The 18735-nt window shown below is 44.9% G+C and overlaps 1 protein-coding gene across 1 annotated transcript; it reads left to right on the top strand.

Annotated features, from left to right (window-relative positions):
- Window positions 1–3767: 3767 nt before the first annotated feature.
- Window positions 3768–16830, top strand: LOC106588874 (polypeptide N-acetylgalactosaminyltransferase 15). Its single transcript, XM_014178376.3, has 10 exons — window positions 3768–4821; window positions 5059–5225; window positions 8612–8816; window positions 9258–9419; window positions 9555–9672; window positions 14571–14765; window positions 15400–15531; window positions 15671–15772; window positions 15911–16054; window positions 16174–16830. The coding sequence occupies exons 1-10, from the start codon at window positions 4292–4294 to the stop codon at window positions 16372–16374; spliced, it is 1956 nt and encodes a 651-aa protein (XP_014033851.1). The 5' UTR covers window positions 3768–4291; the 3' UTR covers window positions 16375–16830.
- The last annotated feature ends 1905 nt before the right edge of the window (window positions 16831–18735 follow it).

Here is an 18735-nt window from a genome sequence, read left to right on the forward strand (position 1 = left end):
AATACTTGAATCAGTCATAGAACCCATTGCCCTTTATGGTTGTGAGGTCTGGGTCCGCTCACCAACCAAGAATTCACAAAATGGGACAAACACCAAATTGAGACTCTGCATGGAGAATTCTGCAAAAATATCCTCTGTGTACAACGTAAAACACCAAATAATGCATGTAGAGCAGAATTAGTCCGTTACCCACTAATTATCAAAATCCAGAAAAGCGCTGTTAAATTCTACAACCACCTAAAAGGAAGCGATTCCTAAACCTTCCATAACAAAGCCATCACCTACAGAGAGATGAACCTGGAGAAGAGTCCCCTAAGCACGCTGGTCCTGGGGCTCTGTTCACAAACACAGCCCCAGGACAGCAACACAATTAGACCCAACCAAATCACGAGAAAACAAAAAGATAATTACTTCACATATTGTGACTGACCCACTATGACTGACCCAAATTTAAGTACAGACTCAGTGAGTATAGTCTTGCTATTGAGAAAGGCCACAGTAGGCAGAGCTGGCTCTCAAGAGAAGACAGGCTATGTGCACACTGCCCACAAAATGAGGTGGAAATTGAGCTGCACTTCCCAACCTCCGGCCAAATGTATGACCATATTAGAGATACATTTTGACCTGAGATTACACAGACCCACAAAGAGTTCGAAAACAAATCCAATTGTGATGAACTCCCATATCTGTTGGGTGAAATGCCACATTTTTCCATCACAGCAGCAAGATTTGTGACCTGTTACCACAAGAAAGGGCAACCAGTGAAGAACAAACACCATTGTAAATACAATCCACATTTATATTTATTTTCCCTTTTGTACTTTAACTATTTGCTCATCATTACAACACTCTATATAGACATAATGACATTTGAAATGTCTTTATTATTTTGGAAATTTGTGAGTGTAATGTTTACTGTTCACTTTTGTTTATTATCTATTTCACTTGCCTTGGCAATGTAAACACATGTTTCCAATGCCAATAAAGCCCCTTAAATTCAAATTGAAAGCGGAGAGAGCAAGACTGAAGTGCAGTACTTCTAAACCTCCAGCTGAGTGCAGCACTATTCCGTCTCAGTGAGCCCCAGTCTATCCAGACATAACAAGACTCCAGACTCTACACGTCACTGACTGCAAAAACAAAAATAGGAATGTTTTCAGACCAGCAATCCAGGCATGGTACCCTGAATATCACCCAAAACCAACACCATTAATCACATCTGTACAACCAGAGGATACTAACATTGATTACTGTGAAGAGTACACAGACTACCCAGAGTTGAGAAGAACAGGTCACACTCTTGTTGGGTATAGTGGGGAAGGGAGTGTGTCTAGCCATGTCATGACCCTGGACCGTGAGTGTGTTTTCGGTGTGTGTGTGTTTTCAGAGTGTGTGTGTGTGTGTGTACGTGTTTAAGTGTGTATGGTGTAAAAACTTCTACAACTGCACCATCGAGAGCATCCTGACCGGTTGCATCACCGCCTGGTATGGCAACTGCTCGGCATCTGACCGTAAGGCGCTACAGAGGGTAGTGTGTACGGCCCAGTACATCACTCAGGCCAAGCTTCCTGCAATCCAGGACCTATATAATAGGCGGTGTCAGAGAAAATCCCATAAAATTGTCAGAGACTCCAGTCACCCAAGTCATACACTGTTTTTTCTGCTACCGCACGGCAAGTGGTACCGGAGCGCCAAGTTTAGGACCAAAAGGCTCCTTAACAGCTTCTAGCCCCAGCCATAAGACTGCTGAACAATTCATCAAATGGCCACGGGACTGTTATATTGACCCCCCCACCAATTTGTTTTATACAATGCTGCTACTCACTGTTTATTATCTATGCATAGTCACTTCATTTTGATTTGTGCATGTGTGCCTGTATGTGTGTTAGGGGCTGTTGGTTACAAGCAAGCACTTTCCCTCTCCCTACTTACAGCACTGCATGGCTTCTAGAGGGGGAAGGAATGCAGGAACATTCCTGAGGAGGATGCGTGGGTCGAGCTGTGTGTGTGTGTGTGCAGAGTCTACATCCTTGTATGTCTGTTTGTGTGGTGGTCTGGGAATTTAGATGTTTCTCTTTTGGCAGGAGGGTGGATCATACGGAAACGTTCTTCTGTGTGCAGATGGAAATGTACTGTTCTTTAATTGGGTAAATGACTTATGAGTTCCATCCTATTAGATCAACTAAAGGTCAAGGGGTCAACAACCTGTTCTGTGCCATGTCAATTGGCAGTAGGGGGAGGGACTAAATACATGAAACATTCTGTACAACTTCTGTCCTGATTTTTAACAGTTCGACTGAAAGGTCTCTCTGTCCTCTTTCTCACATTCCCCTCTTTCATTTTCTTGATAGATCCTCTTACCTCTCGCCCCCTCTGTCACTTAGTCTGTCTTTCTCTCTCCCTTACTTTACGCTCTCTTCACCTCTCTTCCCTTCCCTCTCTTTCCTTTTCATCCTCTCCTTCACTCTATCTCTTTCTCGGCTTCTCTCTCTCCAGGTATGTCCTCCTGTGTAATCAGGTGTAGGGTGACGTTTCCGTTAGACGCTGATCTTGGGTCAGTTTTTCATTGTCCCCAATAATGGTTAATGTTAGGATTTGGGGAGGGAAAGCTGATCCTAGGAAAGACTTCACCCTTGAGCCACCAGAGCCCTGTGGACAGCATCATTACCCAGGGGCCTCAGGGAGAATGATGTCTCTGCCCTGTCATCCTGACCAGGGGGAGGCTTTAGAGGTGGACACACAGATCCTACCACCCACTCACTCAATGTAATTACAGAGAAACTAATGCTAAAGACTGAACTAACTGTCAACAGTACCCAACACCTACAGACAGGCATGCCAAGACAGAACTAATTCTGTCAACACTGCCCAACACTAACAGAACTAACTCTGTCTTGGAATGCCTGTCTGTTAGTGTTGGGTAGTATTGACAGAGTGATGACATAAGTAGAGACACATACAGAGAGTCAAGATAGAGATAGACATGACTATGTAGACCGTTTTCTATTGTTGTCCTGTTATCATCACACTGTGGCCCATTTCAACACTTCTCCAAATGCACCTTCACACTGTAGCATTACAGCCTACTGTTGAAATGGGCCACAGTGTGCTGATAACAGGACAACAATAGAAAACGCATGGTTCTCATATAAAATATGATGAAACTAAAAGTCTACGAAGGGAGGGAAGAGGAGACTTTGGGCGGTGTGGAGCCAGGCACCCTGCTTCCAACAGCAGGGAAGAAAACAGCCACGGTGGCTGCCAAGAATCAATGTGAAAACCGGAGAGATCGAGTCTGCAGCCGCCGGCTTCACAGCGCAAACAGCCAGTCATGGGACCGCGAGGCCGTTGGCCAGCTGGCCCGGGTAATAACTCTGATGTCTGACCGGGGAGTGATGCTGCCTCGAGCTAGCCGCGAGGAGGGGCGCAGTACTCGCATACACAAATAAACTATGGGCTCGATTCAATCCGTAGCGCTGGAAATCAGCTCGGTAGCGCGATTGAGCCGACATATGCAGCGTTATACTATGAATGTAGTCTCCGAACGCGGGAATGCTTTACATTTCTATCTCGCTGTAGCTCAGGTCATCAGCGCTAAGGGTTGAATCGAGGCCTATGTTGATGACAATCTGTTCTCCGTTTATGTTTCCCCTTCTTTTAGAAGTTGACATCAGATATAATGATGGCTAAATATTTTCTTGTGACAGATATATAGAATTTTAGCCATATTTGGATGATTTAATGTGTTTTTGTTATTTGCCTCTATTTTCTATTCACTTATAGGGCTATAGGCCTGGATATTGATTTCCTAAACTGTTATTGCCATTTAGTCATTACGGTGATAGAGCAAGCAAGGTGTTTGAACAGGTGTGGCCTTCAAATCCGCTATTCTTGCAGGGGTTAATTCTCGCGTTAGGACCACAGGGGCGCGGTGGAAGGACATATTTTACGCACCTCACTCCAACAGCAATGAGTATCACAGAACAAGGGACATAAGCGGAAACCACATTTGTCGGAGGTGAAACGAAGCGCTAACGTGTTCAGCGCTGCAGGTCTTTGGAAGGACACCGTTATGGACAAAAACTAAAGAACAACATCTATGCGTAATTCCATTTGGTCATGATTACGGACTATCCATTGCAAGACTGAAACGTCATGGTTAAAAAGTTGTAGCCAAAAGGTGCAGCATCTGACCATGTTGTCCCCAGTCAAATTTGATGAGGGGAATAAGATTCAGCGCTGACTTCTCTATGTGAACCCGTCCCTCTCCTCTCTCTCTCTCCCTCTCACCATGCGGATTTGGAGCAGACCCAGACCATGCCGGCGGGTGATGCTCTGTCTCTGGTTACTTATCCTCGTTCTATCCGTGGCCACGTTGGCCCTCATGGACCTGGTCTTTCGGGATCAGACCCAGACACCGCCCAACTCGCCCCGCCGTCCCTTCCAGCGGCTCTCTGGTCCACCGGATTTGGAGGTGATCGTGGATTCCTGGGACCGTCTCAAACAGGAGCATAATCTCGGTCTCGCGCCGCTGAGCTCGCTGCAGGAGGACCAGCTTCTCCTCGTGCCCTCAACCCAGGTGAGGAACCCAGCTCCGCCGCCGAGGAAGGGGAGTTACCGGATGGTTATATCGAGCGCCAAGAAGGAATCAGCGGTCCCGGTGCTACCGACGCACGGGGATATGGGGAGACCGGTGCGGCTGAAGCTGGAGGGGCTAGAGAGGGACATGGAGAAGTCTGCTCTGCAGAAATACGGCTTCAACGAGCTGGTGAGCGAACGGATCTCACTGCACCGCAGATTGCCCGAGGCTCGCCATCCTTCGTAAGTGCCCTGCATGTTCCCAAGGAGCGCACCACGCCAAAAAAAGGTCTCTTCAACAACGTATCCAAAATAACTAGATAAGATAAGTCGACAAGAGCTATCAATGACAAATATGTAGTCTAATTTCAAGATCTCACTAACTACGAAATATGGTATATTGTTTAGTAAAGCTAATGGGTTCGTGCGTAATTACTCGTGCGTCTATACCCCTGTCAATCAATGGGAATGCTTTGACAGGTGCCTCGTTGAGCGTTACAGTGAGTCGCTGCCGTCCGCGAGCGTGGTGATATGTTTCCATGACGAGGCTTGGTCCACGCTCCTCCGCACCGTGCACAGCGTGCTCGACACTGCGCCCAAGGAGTACCTGCGCGAGGTCCTGCTCGTGGACGACCTCAGTCAGCATGGTGCGTGAAGAAGACAGTACTCAAACAATAGGCACGAGTTGTATCTAATTAGTCTAAAGTACCACTACAACATCACTGCATATCAGACGAAACTTGTTCACTCTATTCTCACCATATTCAACTATTTTCTAGTGCCAGATTCTGAATAGACCCCTAGCCCCCTAGCCCCCAAGTGTCCCAAACCCTTTTGCAGTTGTCTGAAAGGATAGGTCTTAGCATTATGACCAAACTTCCACCTATAATCCGAGTTGTGCTATGCCCATGTTATTACTGTACACATCCATCCCTGGGGTTCATTTGGAATTGGGCATACAGTACCAGTCAAAAGTTTGGACACCACTACTCATTCCAGGTTTTAAGAAAAAAACGATTTTCTACATTGTAGACTAATAGCGAAGACATCAAAACTATGAAATAACACATATGGAATAATGTAGTAACCCAAAAAGTGTTAAACAAATCCAAATATATTTTATATTTGAGATTCTTCAAAGTAGCCACCCTTTGCCTTGATGACAGCTTTGCACACTCTTGGCATTCTCTCAACCAGCTTCGTGAGGTAGTCACCTGGAATGCATTTCAATTAACAGGTGTGTCTTGTTAACTTGTTATGGATAGGGGGCAGTATTTTCACAGCCGGATAAAAAACATACCCGATTTAATCTGGTTATTACTCCTGCCCAGAAACTAGAATATGCATATAATTAGTAGCTTTGGATAGAAAACACTCCAAAGTTTCTAAAACTGTTTGAATGGTGTCTGTGAGTATAACAGAACTCAAATGGCAGGCCAAAACCTGAGAAGATTCTGTACAGGAAGTACCCTGTCTGACCATTTCTTGGCCTTCTTTGTCATCTCTATCCAAAACAAAGGATCTCTGCTGTAACGTGACACTTTCTAAGGCTCCCATAGGCTCTCAGAAGGCGCCAGAACGTTGAATGATGACTCTGCTGTCCCAGGCTGAAAAACAGTTGCGCATTTGGTAAGTGGTCGATCTGAGAACAATGGGACGGGCGCGTGCACGTGAAGAGTCCATTTTAGATTTTGAGTCTTTGAACGGAAAGGACGTCTCCCGGTTGGAATATTATCGCTTTTTTACGAGAAAAATCGCAAAAAAATTGATTTTAAACAGCGTTTCACATGCTTCGAAGTACGGTAATGGAATATTTTGAATTTTTTTGTCACGAAACGCGCCGGGCGCGTCACCCTTCGTTACCCTTCGGATAGTGTCTTGAACGCACAACAAAACGCCGCTATTTGGATATAACTATGGATTATTTGGAACCAAACCAACATTTGTTATTGAAGTAGAAGTCCTGGGAGTGCATTCTGACAAAGAACAGCAAAGGTAATCCAATTTTTGTTATAGTAAATCTGAGTTTGGTGAGTACCAAACTTGGTGGGTGTCAAATTAGCTAGCCCGTGATGGCGAGCTATCTACTCAGAATATTGCAAAATGTGCTTTCACCGAAAAGCTATTTTAAAATCGGACACCGCGATTGCATAAAGGAGTTCTGTATCTATAATTCTTAAAATAATTTATGTTTTTTATGAACGTTTATCGTGAGTAATTTAGTAAATTCACCGGAAGTGTTCGGTGGGAATGCTAGTTCTGAACGTCACATGCTAATGTAAAAAGCTGGTTTTTGATATAAATATGTACTTGGTTGATCAAAACATGCATGTATTGTATAACATAATGTCCTAGGAGTGTCATCTGATGAAGATCATCAAAGGTTAGTGCTGCATTTAGCTGTGGTTTTGGTTTTTGTGACATTATATGCTAGCTTGAAAAATGGGTGTCAGATTATTTCTGGCTGGGTACTCTGCTGACATAATCTAATGTTTTGCTTTCGTTGTAAAGCCTTTTTGAAATCGGACAGTGTGGTTAGATAAAGGAGAGTCTTGTCTTTAAAATGGTGTAAAATAGTCATATGTTTGAAAAATGGAAGTTTTCGGATTTTCGAGGAGTTTGTATTTTGCGCCACGCCTTATCATTGGATATTGGAGTGGTGTTCCGCTAGCGGAACGTCTAGATGTAAGAGGTTAAATGTTAATTTGTGGAATTTCTTTCCTTAATGCATTTGAGCCAATCAGTTGTGTTGTGACAAGTTAGGGGTGGTATACAGAATATCGCCCTGTTTGGTAAAAGACCAAGTCCATATTATGGCAAGAACAGCTCAAATAAGCAAAGAGAAATGACAGCCAATCATTACTTTAAGACATGAAGGTCATTCAATCCGGAAAATGTCAAGAAAAAAAATGTCAAGAAGTGCAGTCACAAAACACATCAAGCGCTATGATGAATCTGGTTCTCATGAGGACCGCCACAGGAAAGGAAGACCCAGAGTTACCTCTGCTGCAGAGGATAAGTTCATTAAAGTTACCAGCCTCAGTAATTGCAGCCCAAATAAATGCTTCACAGAATTCAAGTAACAGACACATCTCAACATCAACTGTTCAGGGAGACTGCGTGAATCAGGCCTTCATGGTCAAATTGCTGCAAAGAAACCACTTCTAAACGACACCAATAAGACGAAGAGACTTGCTTGGGCCAAGAAACACGAGCAATGGCCATTACACCGGTGGAAATCTGTCCTTTGGTTTGATGAGTCCAAATTTGAGATTTTTGGTTCCAACCGCCATGTCTTTGTGAGATGCAGAGTAGGTGAACGAATGATCTCTGCATGTGTGGTTCCCACCGTGAAGCATGGAGGAGGAGGTGTGATGGTGTGGGGGTGCTTTGCTGGTGACACTGTCAGTGATTTATTTAGAATTCAAGGCACACCTAACCAGCATAGCTACCACAGCATTCTGCAGTGATACACCATCCCATCTGGTTTGCGCTTAGTGGGACTATCATTTGTTTTTCAACAGGAAAATGGCTACTTTGAAGAATAAAGAAGGTTAAAGAAAATATATTTTGATTTGTTTAACACTTTTTTGGTTACTACATGACTCCATATGTGTTATCTCATAGTTTTGATGTCTTCACTATTATTCTACAATGTAGGTAATAGTAAGAATAAAGAAAAACCCTGGAATGAGTAGGTGTGTCCAAACTTTTGACTGGTACTGTGTGTGTCTGACCCTGACCCTGCCTCCCCTATCTGTAGGTCACCTGACCCTGCCTCCCCTATCTGTAGGTCACCTGACCCTGCCTCACCTATCTGTAGGTCACCTGACCCTGCCTCACATATCTGTAGGTCACATGACCCTGCCTCCCCTATCTGTAGGTCACCTGACCCTGCCTCCCCTATCTGTAGGTCACCTGACCATGCCTCCCCTATCTGTAGGTCACCTGACCCTGCCTCACCTATCTGTAGGTCACCTGACCCTGCCTCACCTATCTGTAGGTCACCTGACCCTGCCTCCCCTATCTGTAGGTCACCTGAAGAGTGTGCTGAGTGAGTATGTGTTGCTGCTGGAAGGGGTGCGTCTGGTCCGCAGCACGTGGCGTCTGGGCGTGGCAGGGTGTCGCTCTCTGGGTGCAGCCAGAGCTGTGGGGGAGGTACTGGTCTTCATGGACTCACACTGCGAGTGCCACAGGGGCTGGTTGGAACCACTATTGGAGCGAGTGGCACAGGACAGGTACACACACACACACACACACACACACACAAAATGGCACAATGTATGTCTGTGTTTGTGTGGATCTGTCTCTGTGTATTATATCCAATCCTTAATTGCCTCCGGACCATGGTAGCTTGCTTGCTGAGCTGTATCCAGCAGGGTAGCAGCCATTTAGACTAGTTGATTAAACAGAGTCCTTTAATTGCCGCCTGGCACTACTCCATCTCTCTCGCTCTCTCTCCCTCAAACCTCTTAATTCCCTTCCTTAATCCCTGCTCTTCTTCTGTGATGTTTTATGAAATTATAGGTTATCATTGACCAATCATCTGTCTGCAGATTTACATCCATCAAATAAAATCTTAGGTTTTTAATCTTCTTTGTGAGAAAATGTTTCTGATCTAGTTCTAGGAGTTATATGAGTTTCCTCTGTGCCCAGTGTCTATCTCCTCCCATCTCCAGGACCAGAGTGGTGTCCCCCATCATAGACGTGATAGACTGGCAGACGTTCCAGTACAACGCCACCCAGTGGCCACACAGGGGAGTGTTTGACTGGAGACTGGACTTCAACTGGGAAACCCTGTCCCAACAGGAAGACCAGGATTCACCAGTGGAGCCTGTCCAGTAAATATAGTCTGACCTCTGGAATACTACAGTGAAATAAAGAGATTACAGACATGTCCAGCTCAAAATCAACCCCTAGTAGTACCTATCCCTGTCTACTCTTTTGATATTTCCTCTCCTTTCATGGTCCTATAGGAGTCCGGCGTTGGAGGGCGTGGTCTTAGCAATTGACAGACACTTCTTCCAGAGCGTGGGTGGTTATGATCCGGGCATGCTGTTCTGGGGGGCGGAGCATATGGAGTTGTCCATCAGGGTAAAGAAGCGACGTTATTTATTTGTATTTATTTATTTCATCTTTATTTAATCAGGTAGGCTAGTTGAGAACAAGTTCTCATTTACAACTGCGACCTGGCCAAGATAAAGCAAAGCAGTGCGACACAAACAACAACACACAGTTACACATAAACAAACATACAGTAGAAAAAGGACCTCTACACCAGGCGGTGTCAGAGGAAGGCCCTAAAAATTGTCAAAGACCCCAGCCACCCCAGTCATAGACTGTTCTCTCTACTACCGCATGGCAAGCGGTACCGGAGTGCCAAGTCTAGGACAAAAAGGCTTCTCAACAGTTTTTACCCCCAAGCCATAAGACTCCTGAACAGGTAATCAAATGGCTACCCAGACGGACTATTTGCATTGTGTGCCCCCCCAACCTCTCTGTTCATCATATATGCATAGTCACTTTAACCATATCTACATGTACATACTACCTCAATCAGCCTGACTAACCGGTGTCTGTATGTAGCCTCGCTACTTTTATAACCTCACTACTGTATATAGCCTGTCTTTTTACTGTCGTTTTATTTCTTTACTGACCTATTGTTCACCTAATACCTTTCTTGCACTATTGGTTAGAGCCTGTAAGTAAGCATTTCACTGTTAGGTTTACACCTATTGTATTCGGGGCACGTGACAAATAAACTTTGATTTGATTTTAAAAAGTCTAAGTGTGTAAGTGAGGTAAGATAAGGGAGGTAAGGCAATAAATAGGCCATAGTGGCGAAATAATTACAATTTAGCAATTAAACACTGGAGTGATAGATGTGCAGAAGATGAATGTGCAAGTAGAGATACTGGGGTGCAAAGGAGCAAAAATGAATAAATAAATAACAGTATGGGGATGAGGTAGTTAGATGGGCTATTTACAGATGGGCTGTGTACAGGTGGAGTGATCTGTGAGCTGCTCTGACAGCTGGTGCTTAAAGTTAGTGAGGGAGATATAAGCCTCCAGCTTCAGTAATTTTTGCAGTTTGTTCCAGTCATTGGCAGCAGAGAACTGGAAGGAGAGGCGGCCAAAGGAGGAATTGGAACTGGGGGTGACCAGTGAAATACACCTGCTGGAGCGCGTGCTACGGTTGGGTGCTGCTATGGTGACCAGTAAGCTGAGATAAGGCAGGGCTTTACCTAGCAAAGACTTATAGATGACCTGGAGCCAGTGGGTTTGGAGACGAATATGAAGTGAGCGCCAGCCAACGAGAACATACAGGTCGCAGTGGTGGGTGGTATAAGGGGCTTTGGTGACAAAACGGATGGCACTGTGATAGACTGCATCCAGTTTGCTGAGTAGAGTGTTGGAGGCTATTTTGTAAATGACATTGCCGAAGTCAAGGATCGGCAGGATAGTCAGTTTTACAAGGGTATGTTTGGCAGCATGAGTGAAGGATGCTTTGTTGCGATATAGGAAGCCAATTCTAGATTTAATTTTGGATTGGAGATGCTTAATGTGCATCTGGAAGGAGAGTTTACAGTCTAACCAGACACCTAGGTATTGGTAGTTGTCAACATATTCTAAGTCAGAACGGTCCAGAGTAGTGATGCTAGTCGGGCGGGCAGGTGCGTGCAGCGATCGGTTGAAGAGCATGCATTTAGTTTTACTAGCATTTAAGAGCAGTTGGAGGCCACGGAAGGAGAGTTGTATGGGATTGAAGCTCGTCTGGAGGTTAGTTAACACCGTGTCCAAAGAAGGGCCAGAAGTATACAGAATGGTGTCGTCTGCGTAGAGGTGGATCAGAGAATCACCAGCAGCAAGAGCGACATCATTGATGTATACAGAGAAAAGAGTCGGCCCGAGAATTGAACCCTGTGGCACCCCCATAGAGACTGCCAGAGGTCTGAACAACAGGCCCTCCGATTTGACTCACTGAACTCTGTCTGAGAAGTAGTTGGTGAACCAGGCGAGGCAGTCATTTGAGAAACCAAGGCTGTTGAGTCTGCCGATCAGAATGTGGTGATTGACAGAGTCGAAAGCCTTGGCCAGGTCGATGAATACAGCTGCACAGTATTGTCTCTTATCGATGGCGGTTGTGATATCGTTTAGGACCTTGAGCGTGGCTGAGGTGCACCCATGACCAGCTCTGAAACCAGATTGCATAGCGGAGAAGGTACGGTGGGATTCGAAATGGTCGGTGATCTGTTTGTTAACTTGGCTTTCGAAGACCTTAGAGAAGCAGGGTAGGATAGATATAGGTCTATAGTAGTTTGCCTCTAGAGTGTCTCCCCCTTTGAAGAGGGGGTTGACCGCAGCAGCTTTCCAATCTTTGGGGATCTCAGATGATACGAAAGAGAGGTTGAACAGGCTAGTAATAGGGGTTGCAACAATTTCGGCTGATAATTTTAGAAAGAGAGGGTCCAGATTGTCCAGCCCGGCTGACATGTAGGGGTCCAGATTTTGCAGCTCTTTCAGAACATCAGCTATCTGGATTTGGGTGAAGGAGAAATGGGTGAGGCTTTGGCAAGTTGCTGTGGGGGGTGCAGGGCTGTTGACCGGGGTAGGGGTCGCCAGGTGGAAAGCATGGCCAGCCATAGAAAAATGTTTATTGAAATTCTCAATTATCGTGGATTTATCTGTGGTGACAGTGTTTCCTAGCCTCAGTGCTGTGGGCATCTGGGAGGAGGTGGTCATATTCTCCATGGACTTTAGAGTGTCCCAGAACTTTTTTGGAGTTTGTGCTACAGGATGCAAATTTCAGTTTGAAAAAGCTAGCCTTTGCTTTCCTAACTGCCTGTGTATATTGGTTCCTAACTTCCCTGAAAAGTTGCATATCACAGGGCTATTCGATGCTAATGCAGTACAGCACAGGATGTTTTTGTGCTGGTCAAGGGCAGTCAGGTCTGGAGTGAAGCAAGGGCTATATCTGTTCCTGGTTGTACATTTTTTGAATGGGGCATGCTTATTTATGATGGTGAGGAAAGCACTTTTAAAGAATAACCAGGCATCCTCTGCTGACGGAATGAGGTCAATATTCTTCTAGGATACCCGGGCCAGGTCGATTAGAAAGGCCTGTTCGCTGAAGTGTTTTAGGGAGCGTTTGACAGTGATGAGGGGTGGTTGTTTGACCGCAGACCCATTATGGACGCAGGCAATGAGGCAGTGATTGCTGAGATACTGGTTGAAGACAGCAGAGGTGTATTTGGAGGGCAGGTTGGTTAGGATGACATCTATGAGGGTGCCCGTGTTTACGGATTTGGGGTTGTACCTGGTAGGTTCATTGATAATTTGTGTGAGATTGGAGGCATCAAGTTTAGATTGTAGGATGGCCGGGGCGTTGAGCATGTCCCAGTTTAGGTCACCTAAAAGCACGAGCTCTGAAGATAGATGGGGGGCAATCAATTCACATATGGTGTCCAGGGCACAGAAGGTGGTCTATAGCAAGCGGCAACAATGAGAGACTTGTTTCTGGAAAGGTGGATTTGTAAAAATCCACCTTGGTTATGGTTATGACCATAGAGGTATAATAAGAACTAGAGACTTCGTCCAAGATATCCAACCGTTGTTGTCAACGTAATCCACTAACATTTGCCGATTAACAGACCGTCTGTATCCGGGTTGCATACGGCCCAACTTCATATTCGCACTAGCACTCAGTGCCCATGGAGAGCAGCTCAAGCAGTGAAGACATCATCACGTCATCCAAAACATGCCAGACATTGGATGAATATAAAATGTTAATATCTTCGGCTGTGAGTGATGGAGGAAAAAAATAGTCCTCAGCGAAAATTCAAATTCAAATTATAAATTTTGCTTGGGAAGTAATGTGTGATTCTGTCACTTTCATTTTTTACATTACATTTTAGTAATTTAGCAGACGCTCTTATCCAGAGCAACTTACAGTAGCGAATGCATACATTTTCATACATTTCATTTCATGCATTTTCTTTTTGTACTGGCCCCCTGTGGGAATCGAACCCACAACCCTGGCGTTGCACACACCATGCTGGGCTTGCAAACACCATGCTCTACAAACTGAGCCACAGGGATTGACATTATAATAATTCAATGGATGTTTAGTGAAGCGTTACAGGTCCCGCGATATAAATATAAGGTCATTTTCGATTGAGCCGACATATGTAGCATTTACCAAGAATACAGTCTCCACTATTGTGGGAAACATTGCCTTTAAATTTCAATCACGCTGTAAAGCTGACCTTCCACAATGGGGATTGAATAGGCCACAATTGGCCCAGCGTCGTCCGGGTTAGGCCGTCATTGTAAATAAGAATTTGTACTTAACTGACTTGCCTAGTTAAATAAAGGTTAAATAAAAACAATAAAAATAGAGCCCTAAAGTGTCTTATTAGGAATTTTCAAATCTGACTTCTCTATGTGGGGGGTGTATGGAGCTGTGCATCAGGGTAAAGGGGGAGGTTATATATGGAATGCAAAGGGCTGATTGATGATGGAATGTCTCACTAGCAGGATTATGTAGCATGTTACATATGGGCCCTGGTCGAAAGTAGTGCACTAGTGAATAGGGTGCCGTTATGGAATGTTTATATCCATCATGGAATGTTTAATTGAAATTATGGTTTGGAATGATGAGCAAACGGAAACCTTGGGAAATAAAGAGGAATAGGATCGCAGTGTACTGTTGGTTGATAGTGTATTTGCAGACAGGTGTCAGTGAATGTGAGTTTTTGTGATCCTAGCAATTTAAGATTCACACATACATCTTCATTTGAAGGACATTTTGACAATATAGCGAAAGTAATGGAGTCTGAGTGGAGACACACCTGTCTGCATCTGTGGAGCTTAGATGGGCGGATGATTCTACAAGGCTTCTGTAGATTGGGCTGCTCATCTTGGTGAAGTCATATTCCAACAAAAAAGGTGATGGCATCTCCGTCTCTGTCTGTCTGTTTGTCCCGGTCCAGGTGTGGTTGTGTGGGGGCTCCATGGAGGTGGTCCCCTGCTCCAGAGTTGCTCACTTGGGGCACCATCACCAGCCCTATACCCTCCCTGACCAAGACATCCTCCAGAGGAACAAGATACGCATCGCTGACACCTGGCTGGATGGCTTCAGGAAAATCTACTATAAGAGAGATACACTAGCTCACTTCATCAGGCAGGTAGGGTGTGTGTATGCGGTGTGTGCACGTGTGTGTGTGCGTGTATTTATATCTATAGGCGTGTGTGTGTACTGAGTGTACAAATCATTAGGATCACCTTCCTAATATTGAGTTGCACCCCCTTTTGCTCTTGGGGCATGGACTACAGGGATGCTGGCCCATATTGACTCCAATGCTTCCCATAGTTGTGTCAAGTTGGCTGGATGTCCTTTGGTTGGTGGACCATTCTTGAAACACACGGGAAACTGTTGAGCGTGAAAAACCCATCAGCGTTGCAGTTCTTGACCCGATCAGGTGCACCTGGAACCTACTACCATACCCTGTTCAAAGGCACTTAAATGTTGTCTTGCCTATTCACCCTCTGAATGGCACACACACAATCCATGTCTCAATGGTCTCAAGGCTTAAAAATCCTTCTTTAACCTGTCTCCTCCTCTTCATCTACACTGATTGAAGTGGATTTAACAGGTGACATCAATAAGGGATTATAGCTTTCACCTGGATTTACCTGGTCAGTCTGTCATGGAAAGAGCAGGTGTCCTTAATGTTTTGTACAATCAGTGTATGTTTGTTTGCGCATGTCTGTGTCTGGCATTGATCTCAAATGAATGTATGTGTCCTGTTCCCTGTGCAGTCTGAGAGTCCTAACATTACAGAGCTAGTCAGACTGAAGAAGAGACTGGGCTGCCGTAACTTCCACTGGTTCCTGACTAACATCTACCCAGACCTCTATATACCCCAGGACAGACCTTCACTCTCAGGGGAGGTAGGACTTACCCCCCCACACACACTTGTATAGCTATTATATCATTATCCTCATACTTTGACTAATATATTGTGTTATTCTTGTGCTGTATGTTGAACATGAATGTATCATGTAACATATTGTGCCTGTACGTTTGAAGCTGTACAATGTTGGCACTGGCTATTGTGCGGATTACCCTGGACGACGGGGTCCACAGGGCGCCACTATGGACATAGCACCCTGCAGTGGCAATGGCTACCAGGTAACCATGACAATGATGATGACAATGGTGATGATGATATTGGAGACAGTGAGAGCAGATCCTAAATCAAAAGATCATGATGATGCTGTTGTAGTGATGAAGACTAAAGTTTTACTCCCCTGTCTGTTCTCTCTTCAGCACTGTGAGCTGAACTCCATGGGAGAGGTGCGCTGGGGGCCAGCGGGACGGCTGTGTTTCCACGCCCAAGGGGAGAGGGTGGTACTAACACCGTGCCCCGCCCATCAGCCGCCCCGCAACAAACCACAGTGGAGGGTCATCAAGGTCAGTGAATGAAGTGTATGAAGTGTTACTTATTTAGGTGTTTGTAATTTGACACAGATATAATAATAATAATAATAATAATACAGACAATTAATAATTGATAGATTTTTTTTCTTCAGCTGAGTGGCCAGGTGGTTCACTTGCAGACCCAGAGATGTCTGGAAGCTGTGAAGGAGGAGGGGGGTAAGCAGCAGAGGGACACAGGAGGTCACCAGAGAGGGGGCAACGCTACCCAGAAGGGTCTGTTCCTGCGCCCCTGTGCCCATCAGCCCCGGCAACAGTGGCACTTCGAGCAGCTAGTTGTCCCTAAAGGGGCCTGAGACGGACTTGAAGTATAGTTACAGTACATTGCCTAAAGGCACATAATAAAAGCGCATGTTGTAAGGAGCCAGTTTCATAAGTGGGTCTCTATGGGCAAGAGGTTTAAGGCTAAATTCAATAGTAATGTTGATGTGGCTTTACTGTATGTCTGTATATTCTTTGCAATGGCTTGTGGAATCAGCATCTTGCCTGTATTTAGATTTTGTTTCTGTTTTAAGGACATATAATGCAAGTTCTATGGTGTGAACATAATTTAACCATAAATCACAGAGGAAATAAGCTGTATGATTTTGTACAATGCTGCACATAAAGGAATATTCTATATTATGAAATTGCCAGATTTAGTTAACGAATAGCTTATAATGTAGGCTTAATGGTGACCGAATCCTTTAGAATAATTTAGAAGTGCAAACAATCAAGATTTTTCATCCTGAATAAAATATCTAACAAAAGTATCAATAGTATGGTGTGTGGATGTTTCAATGTATAAATGTCTCCAAGCTCAGAAGTAACCTAGGCCTACACAATTCCGACAATTCAGATGGCAGACTGATCAATTCGCTGACTGATAGAACAGGCATTGCCACCTTTATTACCAGGAGAGTCAGCATACAATCATCTTCTGTACATATTCAATTAAATAAGTACAAAAAGGGTGTCTGTTAATCACACAATCCAACTATAATCTACTAATGATGTGCCAATGTATTCCATGACTATACTGTTAATGTTATCATTTCACTGTAGAGGATTAATCTCCAAGTGATTCCTATGAATACAATGAGTTTCATAATAAAGGTGTTATATAAAAAAAAGTCCTATCCTGATCATTTACGACATCTAGGCAGGTGTTTGGAGAGGTGCTTTCCGAGTGAAGCTGAAAAGGCAGAGTGGGCAGGGATACGGTCTTTATGTGGATTTTGACGTGACTTTGTTCATAAAAGCTCTTCCCACATTCTTGGCAGGAGTATGGCTTCATATGAAGGTGAGTCTGGCTCCTCATGTGACTGGTCAGAGAACCATAGTGGTTAAACCGGTTGGAGCATTCAAGGAATTCAAATGGCTTTTCCCCAGTGCAGAGGAGCTTGTGTTTAGAGAGATCCCCAGACTGAGTGAAGCTTTTCCCACACTCACTACAGGTGTATGGTTTCTCACCTGTGAAAGTCAGATCATGTTTTTTTCTAAAAAACTGTTTGTCACACACTGTGCAGTGTAACTGTGTAACTTAAACAACCCAAGCCTCAAGAACTCCCGCCCACAAATCCCACAGTGGTAGTTCTTCTCGTTGCTGTGGATCTTCAGTTTAAGATCAACTTTGTCATCAAAGTCTTTACCACACACAGAAAGGTCTGTCCCCTGAGTGTGTTCGCTGGTGAAGTGTCAGATGTGCCCTTCTTGCATACTGCTTGTCTCATTGGGAGCAGGAGAACTTGCTTTCCCCAGTGTGAACAGACAGGTGAGTCCAGAGGAGCGACTTCTGTTTGAAAGCCTTCCCGTAGTACCGGCATTTGAACGGCTTGAGTCCCGAGTGTATTAACAAGTGATAACGGTAACTGCTGTTCTCTGAGAAGCACTTGCCGCACTCCTTGCTTTCATAAGGCTTCTCTCCGGTGTGGCTGAATATGTGAATGTCCAGGCTCATAGGAGTACTGACGATTTCCCCAGACAGACCACAGGCTTAGTGTCCTTAGGTTTAGAGCCCTCTGGTTCATGCCACCGGTAAGGCCCCAGTCCCCAGCAATTCTCAAAGCCTTTCCCACAGTCGGAGCAACCAATGTGTCCATTGGTGCGAAAAACTGCCATTTTGTACAAATTCTTGCAGTGCTGCAGCAGGGTGCCCAGGTACGAAAATCTGCAGGCAGAGGTGGAGTTTCCCCGTAACGCTGGGGGGATGGGCAGGTTTCTGAGGAAGGGCAGAGGGGTGGGCCTGGCATGTGTGGATGTCTAGCTGTCATGGGGTGTGGAATATACAGCTACACTGGGAACATCTGTTTGTGAGGGCGTGTACCGTTTTACTCTTTGAGACATGGCTTTTCAACATGGCCAGGTACTGCTTCTGGTGTTTGGTCTTGATGTGGTTCTCCAGGAAGTAACAGTCAGTGAAGGAGATGGTGCAGTGTGGACAAGGTAAGAACTTCAGAGAAGAGACTGAGGTAGAGGGATAGAGGTGGAAGGAGGGACTGAGAGGTGGAAGGAAGGTAGAAAAAGAGAACATAATAAATAAATAATCCCTGTCGATATCAAATTAAAATCTTCAGTAATTCATCAACCATTTAAACTGCAATGTTGCGACTACACTATGTACGAACAGTATGTCCTACCTTGATTGTTGTCTTCATCCCTTCTGGCAACCGTCTCAT

The sequence above is a fragment of the Salmo salar genome, chromosome 27 (assembly GCF_965601325.2).
Source record: "Salmo salar chromosome 27, fSalSal1, whole genome shotgun sequence".
Classification (NCBI taxonomy): domain Eukaryota; kingdom Metazoa; phylum Chordata; class Actinopteri; order Salmoniformes; family Salmonidae; genus Salmo; species Salmo salar.

Excerpts from the sequence above, each read along its gene's own strand:
- LOC106588874 (XM_014178376.3), top strand. The coding sequence starts at position 4,292 with ATGCGGATTTGGAGCAGACCCAGACCATGCCGGCGGGTGATGCTCTGT. Across the intron at positions 4,822-5,058 it reads CCCGAGGCTCGCCATCCTTC|GTGCCTCGTTGAGCGTTACA; the intron begins GTAAGTGCCCTG and ends ATGCTTTGACAG. Across the intron at positions 16,055-16,173 it reads CACAGTGGAGGGTCATCAAG|CTGAGTGGCCAGGTGGTTCA; the intron begins GTCAGTGAATGA and ends TTTTTTCTTCAG.